This window comes from Tripterygium wilfordii, chromosome 17 (assembly GCF_013401445.1).
Source record: "Tripterygium wilfordii isolate XIE 37 chromosome 17, ASM1340144v1, whole genome shotgun sequence".
Lineage (NCBI taxonomy): Eukaryota > Viridiplantae > Streptophyta > Magnoliopsida > Celastrales > Celastraceae > Tripterygium > Tripterygium wilfordii.
Genome location: NC_052248.1, coordinates 13728395 through 13746323, shown reverse-complemented (window position 1 = coordinate 13746323; position 17929 = coordinate 13728395). Strand labels below are relative to the sequence as shown.

The 17929-nt window shown below is 37.1% G+C and overlaps 4 protein-coding genes and 1 pseudogene across 6 annotated transcripts; 3 read left to right on the top strand and 2 right to left on the bottom strand.

Annotated features, from left to right (window-relative positions):
- The first annotated feature begins 670 nt into the window (after positions 1-670).
- LOC119981697 (YTH domain-containing protein ECT2-like) lies at positions 671-5444 on the top strand. Of its 3 annotated transcripts, none has more exons than XM_038824788.1 (9): positions 671-972; positions 1769-1842; positions 1947-2097; positions 2201-2277; positions 2747-3130; positions 3219-3776; positions 3882-4094; positions 4174-4323; positions 4820-5444. In XM_038824788.1, exons 2-9 carry the CDS (start codon positions 1771-1773, stop codon positions 4913-4915), a joined length of 1701 nt encoding a protein of 566 aa, XP_038680716.1. In that variant the 5' UTR covers positions 671-972; positions 1769-1770; the 3' UTR covers positions 4916-5444. The 3 variants fall into 3 exon arrangements, with proteins under 3 accessions (XP_038680716.1, XP_038680717.1, XP_038680718.1); XM_038824789.1 differs by having other exon boundaries at positions 672-972; positions 2747-3007; positions 4820-4988; XM_038824790.1 differs by lacking the exon at positions 1947-2097 and having other exon boundaries at positions 672-972; positions 4820-4988.
- A 1483-nt stretch (positions 5445-6927) lies between these two features.
- LOC119981699 (peroxidase 7-like) lies at positions 6928-8176 on the top strand. The gene is made up of 2 exons (XM_038824791.1): positions 6928-7229; positions 7341-8176. The coding sequence occupies exons 1-2, from the start codon at positions 6966-6968 to the stop codon at positions 8070-8072; spliced, it is 996 nt and encodes a 331-aa protein (XP_038680719.1). The 5' UTR covers positions 6928-6965; the 3' UTR covers positions 8073-8176.
- A 279-nt stretch (positions 8177-8455) lies between these two features.
- LOC119981698 lies at positions 8456-10583 on the top strand (annotated as a pseudogene).
- A 555-nt stretch (positions 10584-11138) lies between these two features.
- Positions 11139-13297, bottom strand: LOC119981700. Its single transcript, XM_038824792.1, has 2 exons — positions 13064-13297; positions 11139-11600 (listed from the first exon to the last, which is right to left on the bottom strand). The coding sequence occupies exons 1-2, from the start codon at positions 13262-13264 to the stop codon at positions 11397-11399; spliced, it is 405 nt and encodes a 134-aa protein (XP_038680720.1). The 5' UTR covers positions 13265-13297; the 3' UTR covers positions 11139-11396.
- A 907-nt stretch (positions 13298-14204) lies between these two features.
- Positions 14205-15876, bottom strand: LOC119983169 (myb-related protein 308). Its single transcript, XM_038826864.1, has 3 exons — positions 15683-15876; positions 15338-15467; positions 14205-14959 (listed from the first exon to the last, which is right to left on the bottom strand). The coding sequence occupies exons 1-3, from the start codon at positions 15810-15812 to the stop codon at positions 14284-14286; spliced, it is 936 nt and encodes a 311-aa protein (XP_038682792.1). The 5' UTR covers positions 15813-15876; the 3' UTR covers positions 14205-14283.
- Positions 15877-17929: the final 2053 nt, after the last annotated feature.

The following is a 17929-nucleotide window of genomic DNA, read 5'->3' as shown; positions in this document are numbered from 1 at the left end:
ATTGTCTTTTTATGTGTATCTTCCATGCTTACAACAACGCTCTTCGCCATGATCAAGTTGAGCATCACTTCAATATTGGACTAGTTTGTTTTTGTTGTTGTTAGAGATATATATTGGACTACATATATAGTTATGAAAATGAGTAAAACCGGCCATAAAAAACATTCAACATTAATATGCTGCGGGATTCTTCGCCAAGTTAAAGATTATTCAGTTGGGTTGGGTTGGGTTGGGTTGATGTCGACATATGACGGGTTATTTGTTTTGTGGATGTAAATAAGACATCTGGGCTTGATAATTGCAATATTTCCTGTATAAGATCTTCGAAACATCCAAATAAGTTGATCATGTATAACAATAACAATCGAAGAGGAGAATTTGAAATAGAAAACCTTTCTATATGTGTATATATATATATCTTCTTTGTCTCCATTATGGAACTTAATATTTCTTTTCCTCATTTAGTTTGTCATTTTCAGTAAGAATAATATAGGATGACATGTCCAAGTCTCATTGTTATCCAATCCAGGCCGCCCCAATTAGTTTAGTATTATCCCCTATGGCTGTCGGGCCGTTTAATCTTTTCATAATGGGAATCCACTAATCTCAAATTGCATTCTCACTCACTCATGACTTACTCCTCCATTTCTTTATATGTATTTTGTTTTTGATTAATTTTTTTATGGAGGGAGTGACATATGAGTTCTTCGATTTCCTTTCTTTTCTCCCTCTCCCTCTCCCTCTCCCTCTTGCTGTGCTGTTCAGTCTACCCAACAACGTGAATTTCTAGGATTTAAGGCTCCGCTGACGGCGATATCGGATACCTCTTTATTGGGGACAAGCTACTGAACACAAGAATCTACATAATATCTTCCTTTGCTGTTTCTAGCTTGGAATTTTGTTGTCGGAGCTCTCTCTGGGCTGTGCTGGCTCAATTCAATTCCAAGCAACACCACCAACTCACTCAAAAACGTACCATCTCTCCTTCTCTCTCTCTTCCCTCTCCCTCCTGTTAATACACACACACAAATAGGCATGTTTGCAATAATGATTGGTCCAGGCTTATAGAGATCAAAGGACTCTTGCTGGGTAGCTTCCAATGTTATTGCGCAATTTTGAGAAATGGGATTTTTCTGCTTTAAAGCAAATACTAATAACTAACAAGTGTCTTCTTTTTCTTTTTCTTTTCTTTCTGTGTCTTATGACAACTGAATTGATTGGAAAAATAAAGATGGGTTCTTGTTGTTCATACTTCATAAGCCTTTTTATTTTTAATTGGTTCTGAAATTTCTTAGGGGCTAAGTTAGAAATACAACTGCCTTCGGTATTTTGATGATGGTTTCTGTCTGAAAGGGAAGTTTCTTCTGTGTGTTGGAATTTTTTCAAACTTCTTGGTCCATATTTTAACAAAACAACTAAAATGAATATTTGGATGATGGGTTCTTTGTTTATTCAAAAGGGTTTTTCTATATCGGTCAAATCTCTTAGGGGCTAAGTTCACAATATGACTGACTTGAGACCACTTGCTTGATCTCATTATTTTCTGATATAATTAATTAGCATTATTTTCGCTCTGATAAACACGATTTGCCTTTTACAGTTTTACTTTTAATTTTTGGTCCATTGGAAAGACAAATATGACAAAAAAACATGATTGTAGATATGAATATTGCTTAGCAACTCGGTGATTATTAACATATATTGAAAATTTGATGTTCCTTGTCTGTCCTTTGGTTTTTTGAGGTTTGACTCGTTTCTTCTTGATCAGCTATGGAACAAATGACAAGGGATCTCAAATTCGATGACTCTTCTTCCGAAGTCGCCAATTCCAATTCCAATATGGTAAGCAGTGTTCATTATTTTTCTCTTTGACGGGGAATCCTGAAAGTGGATCTTATATGTTGTTGTTAACTATATTTATGCTTTGGACTTGGGATTCTGTGAAGGATGCAAGCATATCAGATGCAACATCATGTATTTCATCCACAAAAGATGAAACAAAAAGCGTCATAGAAAGCGATATAGATCATGAATTTATGGCAATGGATCATGGCTTGATTCCAACAACTGCTGGCTATTATGGATATTACTATCCAGGTCTAGCTGTTTCATCTGATCAAACACATACCATCTGACTTGTTTCTACTTTTTTAATGACTATGTACTTCTGTTTTCACATCTTACAGTAGCATGTTCGCAGGTTATGAAGGCTATGTTGGAGGATTGGGTGACCAAGGATACCACGTGTGTTCTGATGGTGCGAAACTTCAGCTCCCAGTAAGTTTCTAATTCAACAGTTTTGTTTGATTAGTGTCACGAAGTATTGTTTCTCTATTCTTCTCTGTTGTCAGTCCATTTTAAGTCTCTAGTTCCTGCTATGGTGGTTGAACCATCGCGATTGAGTATTGTGCTTTTGTATAGCGAGAAAAGTAAGAGACAATTTTATTTTATGGATGTTCGCCTTCCTTGCTTTTTTAATAAATCAAATTATGAACTTGTGCTGTTTTCGGGTATTTCCAAAAAAGAAGACGTTAGAATCTTAATTAATATGAACTAGATGAGTAATGGGGTTTGTGTACTACACTTTTTTTTGGGTTCATGGCCTCTTCATTTGTTGCTGATGTTTTGCGAATGTCGTATTACCATTATTCTCTTTACAAAAACTAAATCTTAATTTCTGATTGAGCACTTCAACAAGCAGGGTTGTCATTTCACCAATCTTACGTGTTTTTTGTTCTCTGTTCAGGTCATGCAGGCAGATACTGGGTCTTTGATCTATTGTATGCCAGGAGTTCAGCCAGGTTGCACTCTTTACAGCTGTTACTTACCTGTAACTATGATTGGTGTTGAGGGACAGTACATAGGCCTACCAGCTGTTGATTCACCTGGATATTTCACATCTCCTTTCTCTTATGAGGAGTTGGTGCCAGCATCCTACCTGTGGGATCCATCTCTTTTTATTGGGAACGGAGGATATGGTGGAAGTTTGCAACTTCCAGGCTCTAAGGTTATCTCATCTTTCTCTAATCTCGCTTCCCACTCAAAAGACTTGCTGCCTTTACATTTAGGCAATCCATTAGATGTTTCATCTGGCCATTGTGTGAGCAGCAGATTAAAATCAGTTAGCAAGGTGTAGTAACTAGTAATCATCTCTCACTTGTAGTACCACCCTTGCCTTTGCATGGCATTTTGATTGAACTTTTTAAAAATGTTTGCAGGGCTCAAGACAGACCTCAACTTTCCAGGGAGATGAGCTGGACAAAGGTTATCTTCCATCTGTGAAGTGCCCTTATAATAAAGGAAAGGGGGGAATGCATCACCCAAACAGGTCTGTGAATTACAAAGCAAATGCAGGGTGCTGGGAGGAGGGACATGAGAAGTTACAATCAAGAAGCAGGTTTAATAGTATTACAGATTATTGTTTGCAGAAGGAGAAGAATCATAGTTCGAAAACAGCCAATGCCGAAGGTGCTTCCCTGGCTTATGGTAATTCTATTGGATCTTTGGCTGCTGAGAGAAACAGGAACAGTAACGGCGAAATCACTTATGCAATTAGGAAGGATCAATATAATAGTCCTGAGTTCCATACCAGATACGATCATGCATTTTTCTTTGTCATCAAATCTTACAGCGAAGATGATATTCACAAGAGCATCAAGTACAATGTTTGGGCTAGTACCCCTAATGGTAATAAGAAGCTTGACAGTGCTTATCAAGAGGCACAAGCTAGGATTACTGAGAAAGTCACCCGATGTCCTGTGTTTCTTTTCTTTTCGGTATGTTTAGAATTCATCAATGGATTGATGCATGAGTTTCTGGCTGGATACGTATTTTCTTTTTAAGTCACTCAGTGAGTTCTTCCCCTTTGTTGTGTGGGCCAGGTTAATGCAAGTGGTCAGTTCTGTGGACTTGCTGAGATGACAGGACGAGTCAATTTTAGTAAGGATATGGATTTCTGGCAACAGAACAAGTGGAATGGTTATTTCCCTGTGAGGTGGCATATCATTAAAGATATTCCAAATCCACAATTAAGACATATAATACTTGAGAATAATGACAACAAGCCGGTAACGAATAGCAGAGACACACAAGAGGTTTGTTTGAGCATTGCTGTTCATTAGTTTCATTTTTTTTGCTTCTTTCTAACGTAATAAAACTTGTTTTTGTGTTAAGTTGAGGTTTCCTCAAGGATTTGGAATGTTGAACATCTTTAAGAACTATGCGGCAAAAACATCTATATTGGATGACTTTGATTTTTATGAAAACCGCCAGAGGGTGATGCTAGAGAAGAAGTCTAGGTTAACGAAGTTCCATCTTGATCAGGTACCTATTTTGCTCTTTTCCTCCTTTCTCCTCTTACTTCCCAATTGAGATGTTATAATCTCTTTTCCCCATTAGTTATTTAGTATACTGCTTTTAGTTGTGGGACCTTATTGGCTCAATTGGGGTGGACAGTTGGTATCTTATTTGCTTTCAAAAAATAAACATAATATAAAATGAAAGCAGAGAAGGATTCCATGCCCTGATGGACTTGGGTGGGGTTTTATGCCTTCATTGTACCTGCAACTAGAACTGGACTTTATTCTTTTGTTAAAATGTTTAATTAGATTAGTTTCTTCTTCTTTTACAAGTTTTTTGTCAATTGACTACCACCCACCATATGTACTAAGTCATTAGTCGTGAATTATCACTTGATCTGTTTGGTCTGCAATTAGACTACATCCCACCAAGTGTGCTATGCTCAGAGCTTCACTTAATCTAATCGAGAAATTTGTTTTTCATTACGTATTTGCTGATTACTTATTAATTTTGGTGGCAGCATGTAGATAAGTCAACTGCTGGCTTGAAGTCGATGGACATATCCATTGCTCATACTACCGAAGAATTTCCAGTCAACGACAACATGAAGGAATGAAGATAAAAGTGACTGATATGTATTAGTTAACGAAAGCGTTTGCAAGGTTCTTTAGGTGTATGGAGCTGCTACTGGAATAAAATTGCACCTTGATGGAAATAAAAGAGAGCAGATGCACAAGGAAAGGATCGAATCCAGTTGGATGGTGGCGCATGAGGTGAGATAAGGATTCAATGACTGTGGAAGAAATGTTATTCTGCGTACGAAGCACCCCCATTGATTGTAATGTTCCGAAATTCTTGTTCTTTTATTATTGATATGAAACTTGGGATCATTTGTTTTTCTGTTCAAAGTCTCCTAGTGGGTGAAGATGGCATACACCCGAGTTTGGATGTTGAGAGGGGTTAGTTGCAGCAGGTTATGGTTGGTTTTCTTTCTTTGGGAGTATTTGGAACCGTTGTTATTCGAGTGATCAAGAGAAGAATCATATTTGAACATGGTATTCTTCAAGGTGTTGTAATAAAATTGCCACATGCCAGCCTAAAGCATGCTTATGGAGTTCAATCAATTGCCTTCACATTGTTTCCTATACCCTCATCTATTTCCAATACGCTTGAGTCAGTTTATCAGATTTTGAATGGGGTGATAGTGAGATTGGGAAGAAGTTTCATCCTATTCCTGTGAATTGAAACTCTTTGAAGCTGCCCAAGGAGGTTTAGGTATCTTTTCCCTTAGATTCTTCAATAAAGAAAGTCCTTGGGAAATGGCACTAGAAATTTGCTAGAGATAAATACACCATGGAGGAAAATTGTGGTAGTTAAATATGGGCTGGACAGAAATGAGTGGACAACGAAGCTGACTACGAAGGTTCATGATAGTAGCCTTTTGAATCATATTCTGAGAGGGTGGCCTTCCTGGCAGCATTACGGATTGTTTTAAGACTTTTAAGGTTGGAAATGGAACCAAGATTAGTTTCTGGAATGATAAGTGGATCAATAATGTCCCCTTTAAGGTTCAATTCGCCGTTCCATTCAGGTTGGTGCGTAGCAAAGATGTTATGATTAATGACCTCACGGATGGTGTCTCCTTATCCTTATTTTTTCTAGGAAGGCCCAAGATTGGGAGATTGACCTCTTCATAACTTTTTGACCGCCTCTTTACGATCATTTGCCAAGTCGCGTTGATGAGGATGACAAGATGTGTTGGTTACTCTCCGCTGACTCGTTTTCTCAGTCTAGTCCCACTACACTTATCTTCTTGTGGCTAATCGAATAGTGGAGTCGTTGAGCATGCCCTGGAGCTGTGTGTGGAGCACCCCTTGCCCAACTAAGGTCGTCGTCTTAATAATTAAAAAAAGGGAGAAAAAAAAAGAAAAAGAGGAGTTTAAACTTGAAACAAGTGATATTTGTGTATAATCCCCTTGGGTGTAAAATTTTAGGTAAATGAAGCTCTGGACCTTTGTCTGAGCGCATCATCTTAATCTTATAATCAAATTGTATCTAAACTAAATTTTTTTTAAAAAAAAAACACTAAATGAACACTTTGATTTGAGATCTAACAAGCATCATCATCAACACATATATGGCTAAAATCATCAACTAAGGTGGGAAAATACATATAACATGTTGTCCAGGGGGTAGGAGTGCCAATGCGCAAGTATGATTGATTCCCCTGTAAATTTCTATAAAGAATTTTGTTTGCTTGTATAAATGGGTGGGGTTTCAGTTTTAAATTAAGATTAATAGTGCTCATTCATTTGAGTTTTCTATAGGTTTGAAGTTGAGCAGGATTTAGTCCTAGCAATCCCACATAACTTAATCCCCCTGTTAAGTTGTTCACTAGCTAATTCTGTCTGGGTTGCTAAGGATTTTCTTTTATATATTTATACATGACAAGATGACGTGATATATAATTGATATGATCAGTCTTTGACCTATGAATTTCCACTTGTATTGTATTTGTACATGGTTGCAACTCACAAGTTGGTGCTTCTCACGTATTGTATTTCTTTCAGACAACCCACAAAAAAAATAAAATAAAATAAAAATTCACTACTATAAAAAACAATCTCATCAGAGAATCAGAATCGTACGTCTAAACAAGATCAAAAATGAAGTTGTGGCTTTTCACCAATATCATTTTTCTCCTTGTTCAATGGGAGTTGTGCATTGCCAATATTCTTCTACCTCTGCAAGCCACCACCAAACTAGTGTCGCCTTCTCAACACCCCCACCAGCTCTCTAACACTTATTATCTCAATACATGCCCAGCTCTTGAAGTAATCATCCACCAGAAAATGGAAGCCTGGTTTAAGACGGATCCAACATTGCCTGCTTCAATCATTCGCTTACATTTCCACGACTGTGCCGTCAGGGTAATTAACCAACCTAGCTAAAAGGCTAATACATGAAACCTACTACGTACTAAGTGCTTATACGTAACAATTGATAACTGATCATTAGTGTCTGAAATAATTGCAATGCAGGGATGCGATGCTTCAATTTTGCTAAACCACGCCGGGAGCGAGAGAACAGCGTTTGCGAGCAAGACGTTGAGGGGTTTCAATGTGATTAATGATATTAAGGCAGAGGCTGACACAAGGTGTCCAAAAACAGTCTCCTGCGCTGACATTCTAACAGCGGCAGCACGAGATGCTACTGTTCTATTAGGAGGTCCATTCTGGGAAGTCTCATTTGGTCGAAAAGATGGACGAATCTCCATAGCCAAAGAAGCCGATATGGTTCCTCAGGGTCACGAAAATGTTACCAGTTTGATCGACTTCTTCCAGTCTCGAGGCCTGAACGAACTTGACTTGGTTGTACTCTCAGGGTCACACACCATTGGAAGGAGCAGTTGCTATTCAATCTTGCAAAGGCTAGCTAAGCCTGATTTTTCTTCACTAGACAGAAATCACTGGAGGAGCTTGATAAGGCAATGTAGATGGAGTAGTAATTTGGTTAATCTAGATGTCACAACTCCAACGGCTTTTGACACAGCATATTACACCAATCTGCAGATGAAGAAGGGATTGTTGTCGACAGATCAAGCACTGTACTCGGATCCAAGAACAGCACCATTTGTTAATGCAATGATGTCTCAGCCATTCCTGTTCACTAGTCAGTTTCTGGTGTCTATGGTTAAGCTTGGGAATACACAAGTTCTGAGTGGACCAAATCAAGGTGAAATCAGACTCAATTGCAACAATCTCAATCCTTAACCTTAAGGAGATTGCCTCATCATGTCCTCATTGCTTTTGCACATCATTTTTCTGTGTTCTTAATGCTTAATCATTCAAATAAATTAATCACTTTTGTAAAAGTCCTGATGGCTTGTATTTTGTGTTATTTCCAATTGTCTCCCATAAAATTGTAAGAGTTCGACAGCCCTTCAATTTCCCCATTTCATGATGATTATCATGCATACAATATCCTTCTTTTACTTTTGTTTTTATGGATTTAGATTAAAGTATTGATCAATAGCACAAGGACCAAATCATCAATTTCCCCAAAGTAATAAATAAATATAGATTTATATATTTTTTAATTTGTTAAATTTGCCCTCAAACGTGAACTCACGATTCCTCGAATTGGATTGTATTAGCTTTCGATCCACCGAGTCTGTCTTCATCAGAAAGTCAAAAAGTCGACACCTTTTGGATCGTCCCAATCAAACCCACATGGCGAAGAAGGCAGTGTTGATCGGCATCAACTACCCGGGAACCAAGGTGGAGCTCAATGGATGCATCAACGACGTCCGACGGATGTACCGCTGCCTTGTCGATCGGTACGGCTTTGATGAGTCCGATATCACCGTCCTCATCGACACCGATGACTCCTACACGCAGCCAACCGGGAAGAACATCCGGAAGGCACTGGCTGATCTTGTGCGATCGGCTGAGTCAGGGGATTTTCTGTTTGTTCACTACAGTGGACACGGCACTCGACTCCCGGCCGAGACCGGAGACGAGGATGATACTGTTTATGATGAGTGTATTGTGCCTTGTGACATGAATCTCATCACTGGTAATTTGTCTGGCATCTCAATCTCTTTTCTTTTTTTTAAATATATATTGCATCACTAATTTGTTACAATTCTTTGGGACCATGATGAGCAATCTTAGATCTTTGTGCTAGATGTTTTGTTTCTGCATCGAGCATGAAAATGATGTGTTTGTTTTTCTGCATATCTTTTCGGGATTGGGATTCATGGGTAAAGAAGGCATTTTTGGAATCTGGTTATTTGATTTGTTATAATTCAAAATTTTGACATAGTATATTCAGTTAAAAAATGAAGGGATTTAAAAAAAAAAAGAACTGATGTATGAAAGAATGCTGAGTTTTTATGATATATGTTGTGATAAGTAAATATTTTTCGTAACTGGAGAGTTTTAGCGACTCTTCTGAAGCTTGTTGCATTCTATGTTAATGCCATCATGTATAATTTCTTTCTTTTTTGAAAAGTTGATCTGTTGTTTGTTTCTTTTACAATATGAAATGAGAAAGGTCGATACATATAGTTGTTCGGAGACCAACAAGGATACATGCTGATTACAAGTTTGCGTTTTGTGAGTAGATGATGATTTCAGGGAACTAGTGGATCAGATCCCTGAAGGGTGCCAGATGACAATTGTCTCTGATTCATGCCATAGTGGTGGTCTCATTGATGGGGCAAAAGAGCAGGTTGGGGAGAGCACAAAGAGTGCTGAGGATGAATCAGATTCTGGTTCTGGATTTGGGTTCAAAAATTTCTTGCGGAATAAGGTGGAAGGTGCATTTGAATCTCGAGGTATTCACATCCCTTCTGGACTACACCGTCACCACCATAGAGACGAGGAAGATGTTGATGACAGGGCTCTAGAAGAAGAATATGGTGAGCGGGGTTATGTGAAAAGTAGATCTCTGCCTCTCTCAACTCTTATAGAAATACTCAAACAGAAAACTGGTAAGGAAGACATTGATGTTGGGAAGCTGAGACCATCCCTCTTTGACATCTTTGGCGAAGATGCCAGCCCTAAGGTGAAGAAGTTCATGAAGGTCATTCTGAACAAACTCCAGCACGGTGATGGTGAAAGTGGGGGTAGTGGGTTTTTGGGGATGGTTGGAGTTTGGCTCAAGCGTTTCTCAAACAAAAGCTGGAGCACGATGAGGAGTATGTAAAACCTGCGATGGAGACAGAATTGGGTAGCAAGCAAGAAGTTTATGCCGGAACGGCCAAGCGCGCCCTCCCAGATGGAGGAATTTTGATTAGCGGCTGCCAAACTGACCAAACTTCTGCTGATGCCAGTCCGTCAGGAAATTCCAGTGAAGCTTATGGGGCACTTAGCAATGCCATCCAGACAATACTTGCCGAGGCAGATGGTGGAGTCACGAATCATGAACTGGTTTCGAATACTAGGAGGGTGCTCAAAAGTCAAGGTTTTACTCAACGACCTGGCCTCTATTGCAGTGACCATCACGTTGATGCCGCTTTTATTTGCTGATCCTTAATAGTTTCTGTAAGTTCTTGGTTGTTCCAGTCTTCCAGAGAGTGGTTTGATCGACTCAAAGAACTCAGCTTGTAGGCCTTTATTGTAGCATACATAATTGTGATTCCCCTTTTGTTTGCCGGTCCATACAGTTTTCTGTTACGAGTGGAGTTCTGTGACTGTAATATGATTGCACTGCTTTCAGTCTGGATTTGGGATGATTAATCTTCGCAAAGGTTTTGCTTAAATAATCTTTGAACAGAAGATATTTTATATTTTAACTTTATGGTAACCGATACACGTTAGTTCAAGGAAGGCCGTAACAATATAGCAACTTATTCTATTCTTCAGCTCTCTGTTTCAAAATCCAGCATGTCACTGGTGATGGATCAAGACTTGTTGACGTCAACTAGGAAAAGTTATTCTCCATTTTGAGGAGTTCTGAGAAACAAAACAATAAAACAACCAAGTTTCTGAATCTAAGGTTTCTGACATTCCCAGTACCTACTTTCATGATATAACAGCCACATGTTTCAATAATCCCCTAAAGTTGATTTTGTTAATGCCAACAAAGACTTTACATAACCAATGCATACAACTGTGGAAGTCCAGAGTTCCCTGCGTCACAAATGAGAGTGAAAAACTTTATTAGCACATTCAAACCATCAGCGCACCTTCATCAGTGTATCAGAGAAAACTGCCTTAGACGCACTTCACGTGTTCAATGAACAAGTCATTTGATGATGCAGGGGTTCCCAGAACCAGGCCTCAAGAATCCGGTCACCATTCTTACTAACCAGCTGAGAGAACAACGCTGCCTTTGAGAAGTAAAGAAAATTGATCTATATAAAAATAGTTATGATACAATTCACATTCTCAATTGGAAACAATTTTGAAAGCACATTCTCAATTGAAAAATCAAATGGAAGAAGCATCTTCACTCTCCCCCAGCCAACTACTGTCAGTACGATACGCGACCCACGAAAGACTAAAATAAAACTTTCCAGCATAGTTTGTGACAAACATAAAAACACCCTAATATAAAGGTGTGAAAACCCCGTAGATGTGACTAATGATTTACTTCTTTCTATCCTTGTCAGTCTGCTGTTCCTTGTCAGCATCAGTGTCTATCTGCTTTGGGACTGGTTGAATTCTCACGTAAGGCTTCCTGGTCAATGTCTCTCCCCTAAGAGCAGCAACATATCGGTCATTTGTATCCTCTTTCCGCTGCAGCTCCCCAAGGTATTCAGCCAGCCTCTCTTGATTTACTTTCCCCATCATCTGTAATGTAAAATAAAGTCAAACCATTAAAAGAAACGCTACATCATTGATGCAGAATTGCACCAAAAACAAACCAAGGCAAATTCTCATAGCACAAATTCGGAGCATGAAGAAACCAATTTGGGACAACTGGAGAGGATATATCTAGAAATTGATTGAATAATATAAAAAAAATAAAATAAAAAAAAAACAAGAATCATTCCTCATAGCTGAATCATGAGAGATAAGATGATGACCATAATCTTTTTGTTTCAACCTAAATTAAAGTACTTGATACCACAAGCTAAAACGAAAGGAGCTCATTCTATATTCATGAGAAAGTGTAAGAAGAAAGCACATCAATCAAAGATCTAACATATTTATGGTCCTCATCAATTGAGAAGCATAGGCCTATTGCTTTGCTTAAGCTTCTGTCTTCTTCAAATCCATCCAAATCCCTGACAATTAGCCAAGATATCAAATGCTGACCAAAATATCTTTTATAACATATGAACCCAGTCACACCCTTTCTTTCTCGAATACATTATCAGTTGTGAGAATACCCTCCCATCAAAGCTATGACAAGGCCACAACATAGATTTTCCATCAAAGCATAAATCTTTAAAAGGAGGGGAGGTGCTACCAAAACTAGTAAACTATGAAGAAAGTGTTTGTACTTCATACCCAAACCTCCCCAATCATCACACTAACAACATCCCTCAATTGTCCTCCCAGGTGGAGCCTAAAACCCATCACATTAAAAACAGAGCAACCTGTCAAATTGGACAAATATGACCCTTACCATATTCTCATAGCACAAACAAATTGGGGTTCATGTGTGTCATGGATCAGTTCAAACTTAACAACAACCCACAAGTCACAATAAAAGTAACAGAGAAGAACTCGACTTGGATAGATGGAAATGGAAGTACCAGAATTATGACACATGAAGTCATGAACTAATTCACCCAATCAGCCAAAAAAAATTCTTTCTTTCTCCGACACGTAATCAATTATACAAATACTCTCCCATCAAAGATGTGACAAGGCCACAGTACATATGAATTTTCAATCGAAGCATAAATCTGTAAGGAGAGAAAAAAAGAAAAGAAGAGGAAAACCTCTATTTAGGTGCTACCAAAATTATAACAAACACTGAAGTTCTTTAGGGAACTTAGTGCAATTAGCTTCATCTATTCACTACAAAAGAAAACAAAAATCAGAAGAAATCAACACATGAAGAAAACAGCGCAGCCTGGCTAATTGGACAAATAATACATTACCGTATTATCTTAAAGGAAGAAATCGAAGCTTCTTGTACAACTTAACCAAATAACAAAAGCATACACAAATTAGGGTTCATGAGTGTGATGGAGTAAGTCCCAAAAACTGAATGCTGAGCGAGTAGTTGATAGGAACCACAATTCAAACGTAATTAACGGAAAAGAAGTCAATGTTGAAAATGAAGGTTGAGAAGTACGTACGACAGATTCAGGTCGGGCAGTCTGGCGGAGGCGGGCCTCGAGCTCCGGGTTTCGGGTGTTTGTGGCCTGCATAACGCAGTAGCCGATGATACCAGGAACGACGCCGCAGAGAGTGGCGAAGCCGAGGAAGAAGGGCTTAGAATCCCTAGTCTTCCTGACTATCCACCTCCATGTCTCGCTCTTCTCCCACAGCATCGACATCTTTGTGGACTCTGATCGAAGCAGAAGCAGAAGCAGGCAATTGTAGGAGTGGTGTTGGGCTTGGGCCTTGGCACAAAAGCCTCAAAGCAAGTTAAGTTTCTCTTAGGCCTAAGTACTATATCTTGGGCTGGATGCAATTTGTGCAAAGCCCAAGGTTTCCAAACAATGTGAGATTTGAATGTCAATTTGGCACATGCATTATGCATTACATAAAATAATCGCCAAAGAAAACATATACTAGTGAACTTTTAACTTTGTCACGAGATCTTTTAACATTGTCTGTAACGTACATACATATATATACATATATATACATATATATATATATATATACATATATATAAAAATTCTCAAATGAGGGATCCCTCACTTTATTTAAAATAAGGGATCCATCTAACACCATTCATTATGTGTAAGTGTGGTCCCCACACGTGATGGGGTCCACACATGAATGGTGTTAGATGGATCCCGCACTTTAAATAAAGTGTGGGATCCCGCCCTTGAGAATCCCTCTACATATATATATATATATACATATATATATACATATATATCTATATACATATATATATATATGTAGTCCTTTTTGGTCATCATATCTTATTACCTATATCTCCTAATTAACTTTCAATATATTTTTGTGTTCGTCTTTTTCTCTTTTACCACATTATTGTTGGTTAATTTTCTGTCGGAAATTAATGGATGAAAATTATGGTATTTGGTATATGTGGAATCTCATACACATGTATCATGTATGTATCTAACCATATATATATATATATATATATATATATATATATATATATATATATATAAGTTTATTTGGGCTCATCCATTGGGCTTAAATATCTAATGCCAATGGGCTTTTTGGCTCATGGACTGAGCTTGAATATGTAAACCAATGGGCTTTGGTATCATCACAAACAAAATATTTTCTCAATTGTGCAAACACCGAGTACATGCATCAAAGCCAATTCCATTATACAATATGCATAATCTAGATGATTAATCAATAATAGCTAAAAGTTCCACAAAAGGTCTTCCATATTGAAGTTAAAGTCACAAGTACTAGACATTAATGTAGACTCGATGAACTTATCAAGATCAAAACTACTTGTAGAGATGTCAAATGTAGCATTATTATACATGTTTTGATCACCATCCTTAACGTGATCAATATTGATCATTTTGTCTACTTCCACCACCTCATCACAAATATTAGTCTCCTTGTTTTGGTTTTGTAATTGTTCTGCTTCTTCAAAGGGTGGTTCAACAAGTACTGTATTAGTAGTTCCACCCAAGAAACAAATTTCATCTACCAATAAATTATCCAACACTGATGGGTTCATAGAGGAATCATGGGAATTTTGATCATAATTAGTCTTATTGAATATTGGAGGCTGAGTATGAGGAGGAGGAGGAGATACAGGTGGAAGTGTAAGTATTGGTGGGTGGGAAGAAGTATTTCTCTTATGAGGATTCACAGTGATGATTGAAAAGGGTTCTTGACTTTTAGATTGAACTTTCTTATTGTTGTTACAGTAAGAGTAGTTGTCTCTATTATGTGAAGAAATTAGGTTATGAGTTTTAGGGTCAATTCCTTGTGAGATGAGCTTCTTCTTGATGCTTGAGTTCCAGAAATTCTTCACTTCATTGTCTGTCCTTCCTGGCAAATGCTTTGCTATCACAGCCCACCTGTGTAATTGTACATAGATATTACAAATTCAATCATAATATGCAGTTGATTGAGATGATTAATACAAGTAGAAATTCAAACATACACACTCATATAGATATATGTATACACAATGTATAATTCTTGTCTTATGAGGGTAGCTGCCAGTGAAATTAATTCATGATATATTAAATTGTAGTGAAGATCACAGTAATTAAGATTTGCCCTAGTTATAAGTCCCTACCTGTACCGGTATGCATATCAAAACACTATTGATCGCACGCAACAGTTTAAAATATCTTTTTAAAATAAGTTTTAAGATTATATTCCTAATTTTTTTTGAGAGAGAGCAAGTAATCTAACCTTCCAATTAAGTTGAATTTGTTTTTGGTACATACCTATTGCCAAGAATTCGATGAACATCAATGATGATCTGCTCTTCTTCTTCAGAAAAGGAACCCTTCTTCAGGTCTGGTCTCAAGTAGTTTATCCATCTCAATCTACAGCTCTTCCCACACCTCTGCAGCCCTACATTAATTATCTCATCATGCATATATGTCAATTTATTATTAATTGAGACATATGTATCAATCATCATGAAAACTTGAAATATATATATATATATATATATATATATATATATATATATATATAGAGAGAGAGAGAGAGAGAGAGAGGGAGGGAGAGAGGGAGAGAGGGAGAGAATTAAAGAGTAATATATGTATGTATATGTATATGTATACCAGCTAGTTTTGGAACACAAGTCCAGCTTCCATGGCCATGAGTGGTGATGTGTTTGATGAGCTTCTCATCTTCTTCCGGAGACCATAAACCTCTCCTTACTCTCTGTTTGGTACAACATCTATGACCCATTCAACCCAATTAGGTTTCTCCGGCCAGACTCCACAGTCCACACAATATACCTCAGCGCTTCAATTTTCAGTCTCTTCAACCATATATGTATGTATATAAAGGCCATCATACATCTATATATATATATATGTGCATGAATGTGTGTGTGTATATATATATAGATATATAGTTGATTATATCAGGTAGGAAATATTTCCGAGTAAAAACGAAACATTGTTAATTCATTGATTGCAAAATAATTTTCAACCAATTCCATTTGACTACAAATGCATGGACTGTTTAATTATAACTAACTAGTTTATTTCTTCTAACAAAGAAGAAATTACAATGATATGAATCTTGATTTACAGCTTAAGTAAAGGAGGGTTAAAACTAAAACCAATATGATGATAGAGTCAACTTAGAAGTAATTGACAATGAGGCACAAAAGTTATAATTAGTTCCTTAATATAATCATAAAGGTGAATTTGTTTAGGAGTAGAGAAATCAAAATCTTGAGGATCACTTAATCCGGATAGCTAGCTAGCTAGGTTAATTAATTAGGTGGGTCTTTCATATATATATTATTACACAACACAACACAACACAACACAATTGTGGAATATCACAAGTACAATTGTACAAAAAGCCAATCATGTCTGCTTTCCCTGATTTTGCGTAACAAACTTTTTCAATTGTATAAAGAGGACGGTTCCCTATCTACTCACTCTATATATATAAAAGTATGTATATATAATCTAGTCACTCAATTTCAGTGCGGTTAATTACTTGTGTGTACCCTATCTATCCACCATCTATATATGATTCTATGTAATGTTTTTCTGATAAAATATTTTATGTAATTGTCGTGACAAGGTTCTTGATTGTAACATTTGATCATTATAAACCTAAGCTGTGTTTTCCTTTCTTGTTTAAATACATGATTAGCAACACGAATCATATACTAACACACGCAGTCACTGAGCTTATCTAAACCGTGTGTTTTCTTTATTATAAATAAATAAATGATAAAATGATAAAGCAATACAAATCATACTAACACACACGCAAAACATATATATATTGGATAATGCTAGAGACTCCCAAATCTATGTGGCATTAAAATAGTCATTGATTAAAAACATACATATAAGACCACTTCACATCCAACACTCCACATTAAATGAGGGACTTTTAGGGGTCTCAAACATTATCCATATATATTATATGTTATATAACCAAATTATTCCATTGAATTAATTAGCTATATATATAATTTGCAAGCTAGACGGATGGTGTATTGAGGAATAAGTAATTGAATTGGCCAAAAGGTTTTTTTTCCAAACTTGTGCTCAAGAAAATTGCGTAGATGAAGTGTTCTGCTGGATAATCAAGTTTACACTTCACTAGATATGTATACATATAATTTTTTAAAAAAAAATCAATGTTCTAATAAAAAAACTATATATGAGTTGTTGATGATCAACACATTTTGATTACTGATGCATCTCTTGGGATGGGCCAATTAAGCTTGTCAAGCCTATAATATGTTATATGACTCTTGGGCTTTTCGTGATCTTTTTTTTTAAAAAGAAAAAATATAGGGCCTTCCCTTTTGTAGCGACTTATAGTGATCGAAAGGACGGGTAGTGAATCTAAAGGGGCTAGCGGGCCTAAATTGGTGCTTAATTGTGTTCACTTTAGTGGTGTAACTATTGTCTACCACTTTTCTTGTTGAATTAATGTTGAGTGAGTGTTGTAATTGAACACTCCCATCCACTAAATTTTCAACAAATTAAAATTGAACAACATGGTCATGGACAACTTTTTTGATCCCATCAGATTGGGCCTCTACTACTATTCAACAAGACAAACATGTTTTACATACCACAGTGCTCGTGAGTGGATTATGGATAAACCATGAGTTACGTTTGTCACATTAATGAGCTAGATTACAACATGGGTTAGGGTTAAGGTTAGGTTAGGTTAGGTTAGTGACAACTGACCTAACTCCACTATAATTATCCTTGTTTCCCAAAAACAAGAAAACAAATATTTATATGTTTCACAATTAGTGAACATTGGTATGTACAAAGAAAGAGACAAGCCACCAACCATCTATTTACTAGTATTTAGTA

Excerpts from the sequence above, each read along its gene's own strand:
- LOC119981697 (XM_038824788.1), top strand. The coding sequence starts at position 1,771 with ATGGAACAAATGACAAGGGATCTCAAATTCGATGACTCTTCTTCCGAA. Across the intron at positions 1,843-1,946 it reads CCAATTCCAATTCCAATATG|GATGCAAGCATATCAGATGC; the intron begins GTAAGCAGTGTT and ends GATTCTGTGAAG. Across the intron at positions 3,777-3,881 it reads CTGTGTTTCTTTTCTTTTCG|GTTAATGCAAGTGGTCAGTT; the intron begins GTATGTTTAGAA and ends TGTGTGGGCCAG.
- LOC119981699 (XM_038824791.1), top strand. The coding sequence starts at position 6,966 with ATGAAGTTGTGGCTTTTCACCAATATCATTTTTCTCCTTGTTCAATGG. Across the intron at positions 7,230-7,340 it reads TCCACGACTGTGCCGTCAGG|GGATGCGATGCTTCAATTTT; the intron begins GTAATTAACCAA and ends ATTGCAATGCAG.
- LOC119981700 (XM_038824792.1), bottom strand. The coding sequence starts at position 13,264 with ATGTCGATGCTGTGGGAGAAGAGCGAGACATGGAGGTGGATAGTCAGG. Across the intron at positions 11,601-13,063 it reads CTGCCCGACCTGAATCTGTC|ATGATGGGGAAAGTAAATCA; the intron begins GTACGTACTTCT and ends TTTACATTACAG.
- LOC119983169 (XM_038826864.1), bottom strand. The coding sequence starts at position 15,812 with ATGGGTCATAGATGTTGTACCAAACAGAGAGTAAGGAGAGGTTTATGG. Across the intron at positions 15,468-15,682 it reads TTGTGTTCCAAAACTAGCTG|GGCTGCAGAGGTGTGGGAAG; the intron begins GTATACATATAC and ends TAATTAATGTAG. Across the intron at positions 14,960-15,337 it reads CATCGAATTCTTGGCAATAG|GTGGGCTGTGATAGCAAAGC; the intron begins GTATGTACCAAA and ends ACAATTACACAG.